Source organism: Oncorhynchus keta, chromosome 1, assembly GCF_023373465.1.
Source record: "Oncorhynchus keta strain PuntledgeMale-10-30-2019 chromosome 1, Oket_V2, whole genome shotgun sequence".
Classification (NCBI taxonomy): Eukaryota; Metazoa; Chordata; class Actinopteri; order Salmoniformes; family Salmonidae; genus Oncorhynchus; species Oncorhynchus keta.
Genome location: NC_068421.1, coordinates 59406391 through 59418816, shown reverse-complemented (window position 1 = coordinate 59418816; position 12426 = coordinate 59406391). Strand labels below are relative to the sequence as shown.

Here is a 12426-nt window from a genome sequence, read left to right as displayed (position 1 = left end):
CGACCCTGTGGAAAGACATTTTTTTTTTTTGCCAAATTTTTATCGCACACTTGTTGTTTGTGTACATGGATTTTATAATGTCGTATATTTTTCCCCAAACACCACTTTCAATCAATTTGTATAGCAAACTCTCAAGCCAAATTCAGTCAAATGCTTTTTTTGAAATCAATAAGGTATGAGAAGACTTTGCCTTTGTTGTGGTTTGTTTCGGGGGGGTTGTTGTTCTGTGCTGTCTGGATTGTGTGTGACTAGCTTGCTGAGTTCTACCATCTTTCTCTCCAGTGGGGGTTACTATTGTCTTGGGGCTGCTTGTGTGCAGGGCAGTTGGAGGAGTTGTGATCAGACTCAGGATGGGGGAGTCATCGCCAAAAGAGAGCCCCTTGTTGTGCTCTGATCCCCTTAAAGTCCTGCTGAAACTGCACCACCACTGTTCCAGACTTGCACATGTTGACAGAGGTTGTTTCAGTTTCATGGTCCTCAATGTCTACTGTTCTGAGTTTCCACCCTGGGCCAATACCCTTTCTCATGACAGAGGGGTAGTGTGCTCTTATAGCACAGTGCCATGCAAGGAGATTAAGCCATGGAGCAGTGGGATGAAAAGGTCTCTGCATTTGGGTGGGGGAGGCTGTGATGCTCTGCTGCCATTGTTGGGTTCACATGATTTCACACCTCAGTGCTAATTGAAGTTTCAGCTGGGACATCTATCCTATCCTAGGAAGCGCGGTAGCTTAGTAGCCTTATTAACTTAACATACACCTTTATATAACACAGTTACCTTGAGATTATTATTTTACTTTTTGCCTTCAGAGGTAGCTTCAGTGTGAACATTACTCACTCAGTTTTGGGTTGGATGGTATTTCCAGATTTCTTCTGTGTTTCTTCTGCAGGTTTTGATTTGACAGAAGTTTTTTTCTGGATAGTCTTTGGTAGTAATAATCCTTCAAGGTAATTTTGTCCAAAATAATGGTTTTTAGATTTGGAATTTTAATGTAGAAGGTATAATCCCGTTATAAGTCATTGTGGGAAAAATCCAGGTTTGTCTAAGTTTTTCCAACTCGAATCATGTGCAGAAGAGTTCAGGGAGCCCATCAGGTCATGACCCACCCCCTCCTTCCTGCATCATTGTCTGACCAGTTTACAGAGGAGTACAGAGTCCAGGGATGTGTCCTATAAGGAGCATTGGTGGCAATTCTGATGGCTGAATGGTAAAGAACATCTAGCCACTCGAGAGCACCCTTGCCTGCCGATCTAGAAATGATGTCTCCGTAATCTAGCATTGGTAGGATGGTCATCTGAATTAGGGTTAGTTTGGCAGCTGGGATGAAAGAGGAGCGATTACGATAGAGGAAACCAAATCTAGATTTAACTTTAGCCTGCAGCTTTGATATGTGCTGAGAGAAGGACTGTGCACCGTCTAGCCATACTCCCAAGTACTTGTATGAGGTGACTACCTCAAAGTCTAAACCCTCAGAAATAGTAATCACACCTGTGGGGAGAGAGGCATTCTTCTTACCAAACCACATTACTTTGTTCTGAACACCTCCAAAACAAAAGTTAAAGTGTAGAGAGAGCATGTTGGACACTAAGAAAGCTTTGTTCTAGAGCATTTAACACAAAATCTGAGAGGCCAGCTGAGTATAAGACTGTATCATCTGCATATAAATGGATGAAATAACTTCCTATTGCCTGAGCTATGTTGTTGATGTAAATTGAGAAGAGTGTGGGGCCTAGGATTGAGCCTTGGGGTACTCCCTTGGTGACAGGCAGTGGCTGAGACAGCAGATTTTCTCACTTTATACACCGCATTCTTTGAGAGAGGTAGTTAGCAAACCAGCCCAAAGACCCCTCAGAGACACCTATATTCCTTAGCTGGCCCACAAGAATGGAATGTTCTTCAGTATCCAAAGCTTTGGCCAAGTCAATAAAATAGCAGCACAATATCGCTTAGAATAAAGGTCAATGGTGACATCATTGAGGACCTTTAAGGTTGCAGTGACACATCCATAACCTGAGCGAAAACCAGATTGCATATCCGAGAGAATACTGTAGACCTCAAGAAAGCCAGTCAGTTGACTATTGACAAGTTTTTCCAACACTTTTGATAAACAGGGCAAAATAGAAATAGGCTTGATCTCCCCCTTTAAATAAAGGACAAACTGTGGCTGCTTTCCAAGCAATAGGAACCTCCCCAGAAAGGAGAGACAGGCTTGGCGATGATGGGAGCAGCAACCTTAAGGAAGAAAGGGTCTAAACCATTTGACCCAGATGTTTTTGTGGGGTCAAGTTTAAGGAGTTTCTTTAGTACCTCGGACTCCAGGAGAAACTTTGTAGCGGTGCAGGGAAAAGATAGGGAGAAGCATCAGGGAAATTAGAAGGGGTGTGAGATAAGGAAATGTTGGATGGGCAAGGAGGCATGGCTGAGTCAAATAGGAATCCTGACTAAATGAAGTGGTGATTAAAGAGCTCAGCCATGTGCTTCTTGTCAGTAACAACCACATCATCAACATTAAGGGACATGGGCAGCTGTAAGGAGGAGGGTTTATTCTCCACGTCTTTAACCGTTTTTCCAGAACTTCTTGGAGTTAGATCCAGAGAGAGAGAGTTACTTTAAGGAGCAGTTCTAACTTTGGCCTTCCGGATAGCCTGAGTGCACTTTTTTCTCATTTGCCTGAACGATAGCCAGTCAACCTCAGTATGCGTGTGCCGAGCCTTTCACCAAATGCAATTCTTGAGGTGGAGTAACTCTGCAAGATCAGGGTCGAACCAGGGGCTGAACCTGTTTTTCTTTACGGTGTGTTTTTTAACAATACCACTTAAAATATCAAAAAAGAAGGTCCAAGACAGAGGGGCTCAAACTGATTCTATACCATTTTACAGAGGCCAGTTCATGAAGGAAGGCTTGCTCATTAAAGTTTTTTACCAAGCGTCTATGACAAATCAGGACAGGTTGTTTCACTGAGCAGCCATTACGGACACAGGCTCTAAAACGGTGATCACTAATGTCATTACAGAAAACACCAGACTGATACCTATCAGGATTATTTGTGAGGATAACATCGAGGAGAGTAGCCTTTTTTGGGTGTTTGGAGTCATACCTTGTGGGATTGGTAATTTAGGGAGTCCCATTGCTTTAGGACTTGGTCAGGTGGTTTAAGCATGTCCCAGTTTAGGTCACCAAGCAGGACAAATTCAGACTTAGTGTAAGGGGCCAGGAGAGAGTTTAGGGCAGGTAGGGTACAGGCCGGTGATGATGGAGGACGATAGCACCCAGCAACAGTAAACAAAGAGGTATTTGAAAGTTTAATGCTTAAAACCAGCAAATCAAATTGTTTGGGGACAGACTTGGTGGAGACAACCGAGCACTGAAGGTGATCCATGGTAAAGATTGCCGCTCCCCCACCTTTGGAAGATCTGTCTTGCCGAAAAAGGTTATAACCAGAAAGGTTAACAGTATTAAACAGTACAGGGAATTTAAAAGCCAATCCAATGTGTTTTAAACGATACCCAACACATGCAAAGAAGTCGGGGTGACATAGAGGCAGGTATCCTAGCGTTAAGCATGTTAACTGAAAGGTCGCTGGTTCGAATCCCTGAGCCGACTAGGTGAAAAATAGTCTGTACCCTTGAGTCAGGCACTTAACCCTAATTGCTCCTGAAAGTCGCCCTGGATAAGAACATCTGCTAAGTGACTAAAATGTAATAAAAAGGGAGGATTACATTTGATTCTGTGAATGCCTAGAGAATTGAACTGGAGTGGTAGCAGTGTGGCAGCTGCTAATTGTGTTAGCCTGACGAGGGGCTGCTGGGTGTTTAAGCAGGATTTCCTGTAGAAGGTAATTAAGGTCATGTTATTTAATCACAGTCTTGCAGAAAGGTGTAGAGGGCAAAGGAAGGCTCTCATTATCAGAGGCTGATGACAAATCTTACACCCTTCCATCCCTTTGTCACAGTGTTCTGTCTTACTCCACTAGAGGGCAGTGGTAACACGTAAACCCAGCAGGGCCCTCTGTCTCTGGGTTACATCAAGGTGTTACACATCAAATGCCACAACCTAGGCTGACTCTTCCTCTTCCTACAGTGCTCTGAAGTAGTCACATATAGCAACAGTTTAAATCAGAAATGTAGGTTGACTTAGCCAAATAATACACTTCAGTTTTGTCTCTTGTTTTGTTCACAAAATCGGTTATCCAAGGGTCTGCTTTAAATTAATCAGGCTTTAGTTTCCTTCCTCCCTTTTAAGCTTCAGTTGTTGCTCCATACACTACCATCTGTTTCCCACTGGCTGTTTGCACATTGCTGTCTCCTGAATTGAGCAGTTCATTTATGGCAGGTGTGGAGTCTCTGGATGATATCATTTGAATAAACATGACACTGACTTTCTCTGTGACCATCTGTCTGTGGACGGCCTGATATTTCCAATGCGTCTGAAAGAACCAAGTGTCAATGCAAATATTTAGTTTGTTATGCTGCCATTGTCAATCAGCTTTAATAAAGCCATGCATAATGATATCAGAGGTGCTTTCAATTTGATTAAGTCACCATGGGGCCACTGTGAACTACACCGAGTGTACAAAACATTAAGAACACCTGCTCTTTCCAAGTTCATAGACTGACCAGGTGAACGCTATGGCCCCTTATTGATGTTACTTTTTAAATCCACTTAAATCAGTGTAGATGAAAGGGAGGAGACCGGTCAAATAAGGATTTTTAAGCCTTGAGACAATTGAGACATGGATTGTGTATGTGTGCCATTCCGAGGGTGAATGGGAAAGACAAAAGCATGGATTCATTTTTCTGCATCCATTTTTGGAAAGTTTCAGATTTTTAAATGTTACGTAGCTGTCCTTGAAACAGTCTTGATATATTAGTCAAAAGAGAGATCCGGGTCCAGAGTAACACTGAGGTCCTTCAGTGTTATTTGATACGACTGTACAACCATCAAGATGAATTGTCCGATCCAACAGAAGATCCCTTTGTTTCTTGTGACCTAGAACTAGCATTTCTGTTTTGTACGAGTTTAAAAGTAAAACATTTTCCGCCATCCACTTCCTTATGTCTGAAACACAGGCTTCCAGGGAGGGCAAATTTGGGGCTTCGCCATGTTTCATTGAAATGTACAGCTGTGTATCATCTGCATAGCAGTGAAAGTTAACATTATGTTTCCGAATGACATCACCAAGAGGTAAAATATATAGTGAAAACAATAGTGGTCCTAAAACGGAACCTTGAGGAACACCGGACAAACAATCCACAGAGAGGAACTGATATCTTTCCGACAGATAAGATCTAAATCAGGCCAGAACTTGTCCGTGTAGACCAATTTGGGTTTCCAATCTCTCCAAAAGAATGTGGTGATGATTGTATCAAAAGCATCACCAAGGTCTGGGAGCACGAGGACAGATGCAGAGCCTTGGTCTGACACCATTAAAAGGTAATTTACCACCTTCACGAGTGCATCCTCAGTGCTATCGTGGGGTCTAAAACCAGACTGAAGCGTTTCGTATACATTGTTTGTCTTCAGGAAGACAGTGAGTTGCTGCGCAACAGCTTTTTCTAATTATTTTTAGAGGAATGGGAAATTCGATATAGGCCGATTTTTAGTTTTTAAAATATTTTTTGGGTCAAGGTTTTGCTTTTTCAAGAGGCTTTATTACTGCCGCTTTTAGTGAGTTTGGTACATATCCGGTGGATAGGGAGGCGTTTATTATGTTCAACATAGGAGGGCCATGCACAGGAAGCAGCTCTTTCAGTACTTTAGTTGGAATAGGGTCCAGTATGCAGCTTGAGGGTTAAGAGGCCATGACTATTTTCATCAATGTATCAAGAGATCTACTATTAAAAAACCTGTGTCTCCCTTGGTCCTGGCAGTGTTTTGCAGACTCAGGACAACTGAGCTTTGGAGAAATATGCACATTTAAAAAGGAGTCCTCTCTTGGGGAATGCTGCTTTTTAGTTAGCTTTGCGACAGTATCAATTTTTGAGGGGATTGTTCTTATTCGTCTCAATTAAATTGGAAAAATAGGATGATCAAGCAGCAGTGGGGGCTCCGGTCCAACTTTTTGGATGCTTGTTTCAGGCCTCGGATATTCTCTGTTTACCAGGGAGCTAGTTTCTTATGACAAATTTGTTTTGTTTTTAGGGGTGCGACTGCATCTAGGGTATTACGCAAGGTTACATTTAGTTCCTCAGGTGGTTAACTGATTTTTATGCTCTGACGTCCTTGGGTAGGTGGAGGGAGTCTGGAAGGGAATCTTTGGGGTGCACAGGAATTTATAGCACGGCTTTTGATAATCCTTGGTTGGGGTCTGAGCAGATTATTTGTTGCGATTTCAAGCGTAATAAAATGGTGGCCCGATAGTCCAGGATTATGAGGAAAAACATTAAGATCCACAATATTTATTCCACGGGACAAAACTTGGTCCAGAGTAGGACTGTGGCAGTGAGTAAGCCCGGAGACATGTTGGACAAAACCCACTGAATCGATGATGGCTCTGATAGCCTTTTGGAGTGGGTCTGTGGACTTTTCCTCGTGAATATTAAAGTCACAAAAAATTTGAATCTTATTTGCCATGACTACAGGGTCTGATAGGAATTCAGGGAACCGCGTAAATTGATATTTGGTATCGTAATTGTTACCAACACCTCCGCATTTGCGGGATGCATGGGGGATATGGTCACTAGTGTAACCAGGAGAAGAGGCCTCATTTAACACATTCAATTAATAAGGCTTAAGCCATGTTTCAGTCAGGCCAATCACATAAAGATTATGATCAGTGATTATAACTGCCTTGGAATGTGAGATCACAATCTCTTTCAATAATGACAGGAATGGAGGAGGTCTTTGTTCCAGTGAGATTGTTAGAGCGAACACCTCCATGTTTAGTTTTGCCCAACCTAGATCGAGGCACAGACACGGTCTCAATAGGGATAGCTGAGCTGACTACACTGACTGTGCTAGTGGCAGACTCCACTAAGCTGGCTATCTCATTGTGGAGCTAGAGGAGTTAGAGCCCTGTCTATGTTCATAGATAAGATGAGAGCAACCCTCCAGCTAGGATGGTGTCCGTCACGCCTCAGCAGCTGGCCAGGCTTGGTCCTGTTTGTGGGTGAGTCCCAGAAATCTTGGGAGGGGCAGAAAATAGTTTTCAACTAGTGATTGAAATGATTCAGTGAACAAGTTTATTAGCAAGTGCATCGGTGGTGTTTTATCCACTGCGGCTATTAAAACCTTCCCCAACCAGAAACCGTGGATTGATGGCGCGAAAACTGAAAGCGCGATCCAAGGCAATCAAACAAGCTAAGCGTCAGTATATTGCTCAACGGGTCAGACACGAGACGTATGTGGCAGGGTCTACAGTCAATCACAGATTACAAAAAGAAAACCAGCCCCGTCGGGAACACCGACGTATTGCTCCCAGACAGATGAAACAACTTCTTTGCTCGCTTTGAGGACAGTACAGTGCCACTGACATGGTCCACTACCAAAACCTGCAGGCTATCCTTCACCGCGGCCAACGTGAGTAAAACATTTAAACGTGTTAACCCTCGCAAGGCTGCAGGCCCAGACGGCATCCCTAGCCGCGTCCTCAGAGCATGCGCAGACCAGCTGGCTGGTGTGTCAACCAATCCCTATTCCAGTCTGCTGTTCCCACATGCTTCAAGAGGGCCACCATTGTTCCTGTTCCCAAGAAAGCTAAGGTAACTGAGCTAAACAACTATCGCTCTGTAGCACTCACTTCCATCATCATGAAGTGCTTTGAGAGACTATAGAGATCATATCACCTCCACCCTACCTGACACCCTAGACCCACTCCAATTTGCTTACCGCCCCAATAGGTCCACAGATGACGGAATCACACTGCACACTGCCCTAACCCATCTGGACAAGAGGATACCTATGTAAGAATGCTGTTCATCGATGAAGCTCAGCATTTAACCTCTAAATGTTAGTGTCACTCTCAAATACATGCACTCTATTGCGCGCGGCCGATTTGGGGCATGTTCTTTTCCAAGGAACAGCAATTGAAGGCGGTTTGTCTGTTCGCGCTGATAATTGTTTTACATGTTAAAAACATCATAAAGCTTGATTCTGCACATAGTTTGACCAGTTTAGTCGACATATAATATGTAAATTTGAATTTTTGATGCGCAAGAGTGCGGGATCAGAAGTCATTTTGGGTGCATTTCAGCTGAAGCTGTTAGCATATGCTAATACAGAGACACACAATGTGAAACCAAACGATGTATTGGGTAAGTATGACTCCTTCTACGTCTTCTGATCGAAGAACATCAAAGGTAAGGGAATATTTATGTGGTTATTTTGGGTATTTGTGGACTCCAAACGTAGAGGAGACATACTGCTAATATCTGAGCACCGTCTCATTGTATAGCCAGTGTACGAATTCTGTAACATTAAAAATAAATGTAATACAGCGGTTGCATTAAGAAGAAGTGTATCTTTGTAACTATATGTAGAACATGTATATTTAGTCATGTTTATTGCTTGTTATCTGACGTTATCTGTCGGAGCTATCATCATTTATATTTTCTGGGACAAAATGGCTGCCTCTCGTCTTTTGTTTCGGTGGTGGTCTAATACAAATATGTGCTATGTTTTCGCCGTAAAACATTTTAGAAATCTGACTTGCTGGGTAGATGAACAAGGTGTTTATCTTTCATTTGAGCTATTGGACTTGTTAATGTGTGGAGGTTAAATATTTCTAAGAATATTTTTTAGCATTTTGCGTTATGGTAATGAGCTTGAGCCGTAGTCACGATACCGGATCCGGGATGGGTCGCCGCAAGAAGTTAACACCATAGTACCCTCCAAACTCATCATTAAGCTCGAGACCCTGGGTCTCGACCCCGCCCTGTGCAACTGGGTCCTGGATTTTCTGACAGGCCGCCCCAAGGTGGTGAGGGTAGGAAACATCTCCACCCTGCTGATCCTCAACACTGGGGCCCCACAAGGGTGCGTTCTCAGCCCTCTCCTGTACTCCTGTTCACCCATGACTGAGTGGCCATGCACGCCTCCAACTCAATCATCAAGTTTGCAAATGACACTATAGTGGTAGGCTTGATTACCAACAACAACGAGACCCTCGGAGTGTGGTGTCAGGAAAATCTAACACTCAACGTCATCAAAACAAAGGAGATGATCGTGGACTTCAGGAAACAGCAGAGGGAGCACCCCCCTATCCACATCGATGGGACAGTAGTGGAGAAGATGGAAAGTTTTAAGTTCCTCGGCGTACTCATCACGTACAAACTGAAATGGTCCACTCACACAGACAGCGTGGTGAAGAAGGTGCAACAGCACTTCTTCATCCTCAGGAGGCTGAAGAAATATTTCTGGTCACCGAAAACACTCACAAACTTTTACAGATGCACAATCGAGAGTATCCTGTCAGGCTGTATCCCAGCCTGGTACGGCAACTGTTCCGCCCACAACCGTAAGCCTCTCCAGAGGGTAGTGAGGTCTGCACGCATCATCACTAGGGGCAAACTACCTGCCCTCCAGCACACCTACAGCACCCGATGTCACGGAAAGGCCAAAAAGATAATCAAGGACAACAACCTTCCGAGCCACTGCCTGTTCACCCCGCTATCATCCAGAAGGTTAGGTCAGTACAGGTGCATCAAAGTTGGGACAGAAGCTGTTTTTCAGTCTCGATCTCAAGGCCATCAAACTGTTAAACAGCCATCACTAACATTGAGTGGCTGCTGCCAACATACTGACTCAAATCTCTAGCCACTTTAATAAAAAAATTGGAGGTAATAAATGTATCACTATTCACTTTAAACAATGCCACTTTACACAATGTTTACGTACCCTACATTACTCATCTCATATGTATGTACTGTACTCTATACCATCTACTGCTTCTAGCCTATGTCACACAGCCATCGCTCATCCATATATTTATATGTACATATTCTTATTCATTCCTTACACTTGTGTGTATAAGGTAGTTGTTGTGAAATTGTTCGATTACTTGTTAGATATTACTGCATGGTCGGAACTAAAACCACAAGCATTTCACTGCACTCACATTAACATCTGTTAGCCATGTGTATGTGACCAATTAAATTTGATTTGATTGATTTGTGAGACTCTGCTGTACAGCTCATCACTCCCCCTAACTGGGAGGGGGCCAGAGACAATTACTCGATGCCGACACATCTTTCTATCTGCTTTTCTAGCTGCTTTGCACTTGGTGACCTCTGACTGTTTCATCCTAACATCTTTTGTGCCGACATGGATAACAATATCCCTATACTCTCTACACTCGCCAGTTTTAACCTTAGCCAGCACCATCTTCAGATTAGCCTTAACGTTGGTAGCCCTGCCCCCTGGTAAACAGTGTATGATCGCTGGATTGTTCTTTTTAAGTCTAATATTGTGGGTAATGGAGTCACCAATGACTTGGGTTTTCAATTTGTCAGAGCTAATGGTGGAAGGCTTCGGCATCTCAGACCCTGTAACGGGTGGAGGATAGACCAGGGAAGGCTCGACCTCTGAATCCGACTCGGGGAAAAAAAAAAATGTTTCTCTCGTCTGAATGAGTGACACCGGTTGAACATTCCTACAGCATTTCCTTCCAGAAGCCATGAGAAAATTGTCCGGCTGCGGGGACTGTCCGAGGGGATTTATACTGGTGGCACAGACACTGTTTCATACTTTCCTACACTTTATTTACCCTTGACTAATGATTGCGTCTGAAGCTGGGCTTGCAGCATGGCTATCCTCATCATAAGGCGATCGTTCTCCTGTATATTATGAGTACAGCGACTGCAATTATAAGGCATCGGAGGTCGTGTAGTACCATGTCCAGATAAAGCATCCGGGGTGAAAAAGTTGAATGAAAATAGTTGAGCGTTTTAAATATAAAACAGTAATTAAAAAGTAAAAACTGTAAAGTTGACAGGTAGCAAAGTAACGTTATCAACAAACCGCACAGCAGTACGTAAACAAGTCCACAAGTTGTCACCGGAAATTACATCAAAACTCCTAGCTGAACCAATCTTAGTCCTGTCACCCCTTTCCCTTTATCAAGAATGATCCACTACCCAAAGGACATCCAGCTAACTTGACACAACTGTTGGAAGCATTGGAGTCAACATGGGTCAGCATTCCTGTGGAACGCTTTCAACACTTTGTAGAGCCCTTGCCCCAACAAATTGAGGCTGTTCTGAGGGCAAAAGAGGGTGCAACTCAATATTAGGAACGTCTTCTTAATGTTTTGTACACTGTGTATGAGACACTTGGCCCCACCTTATGAAGACTAAGGTCAAAATATTGACTTCTATGTTTTATACTGATAAATGTGCATTCCTAACTTTGAACTTCAAGCAAATAACATATTACCTAAAGATTGTGTTCAACACTTGTAATCGATCCGTTGCCTTTACCCCCAAGGCACTTGTCATCTGGACGTAGGCCTGGATATTTATGGCAAAATTCAGCTTTTTAGGGAATAATGTGTATTTTCTGTGTTTCCTGGTCTGTCCTCAGGGTCTTGCGTCAGATGGAGGAGGATGGCCTGCCTGTGGACGAGCTGTTCAGTCACTGTGTGTTCAGGCAGGATGAGAGGGACATGGTGCTCAGAGCCATCCACACCGTGCAACCAGACTTCCAGTCCAGCATCAACACTATCCTGCAAACCTGCTCCTCACCACTAGTCAAAGACTTCTACACAGAGGTAGGACACAAGTTGAACCATGAGTAAAGTAGAGTAGGCACCTCAAGCCAAGAGTAGAGTAGACGCCTCAAGCCACGAGTAGACTAGAAGCCTCAAGCCACGAGTAGACTAGACGCCTCAAGCCACGAGTAGACTAGACGCCTCAAGCCACGAGGAGAGTAGACACCTCAAGCCACGAGGAGAGTAGACGCCTCAAGCCACGAGGAGAGTAGACGCCTCAAGCCACGAGGAGAGTAGACGCCTCAAGCCACGAGTAGACTAGACGCCTCAAGCCACGAGGAGAGTAGACACCTCAAGCCACGAGGAGAGTAGACGCCTCAAGCCACGAGGAGAGTAGACGCCTCAAGCCACGAGGAGAGTAGAAGAGAGTCAAATAGAATAATTATCACATCTAGAGTAAGTAGACTGGACTAGAATGACAGAATAGAACACTACTTCCATTGTTGGAGACAGAAATGTTTCTTTGGCCAACTGCCTTGCTGTCTGACACATAACATGCTTCTTCTCAGTTCATGCCTGGAGCCCTCTCTGAAAGCAGTGGTTGGACTATGTCGTGTTTTATGTCCTATAACAAGCTCTATGAAATCATGGTGCATTAGCTACATGTATTTTTGAACATAGTGTACACTTCTTTTTAGACCTCATGTTGTTGTCCTACATACAGTCTGTTGGTAGAGCAAAGGAAAACAATATTCGGGAACAGAGAAAGCTTGATGAATTTATT

At 43.7% G+C, this 12426-nt stretch overlaps 1 protein-coding gene across 3 annotated transcripts in view; it reads left to right on the top strand.

The window, feature by feature from the left end:
- Positions 1-12426, top strand: part of LOC118389446 (DNA-directed RNA polymerase, mitochondrial-like) — a 98932-nt gene that overhangs the window by 13165 nt on the left and 73341 nt on the right. For all 3 annotated transcript variants that reach the window (XR_008147336.1, XM_035779356.2, XM_052529575.1), the window contains exon 5: positions 11516-11702. Coding sequence is in view for 2 of the 3 variants with exons in the window: in XM_035779356.2 (XP_035635249.1) it covers positions 11516-11702 (187 nt within the window). In the remaining variant the exon portion in view is untranslated. The remainder of the gene's footprint in view (positions 1-11515; positions 11703-12426) is intronic.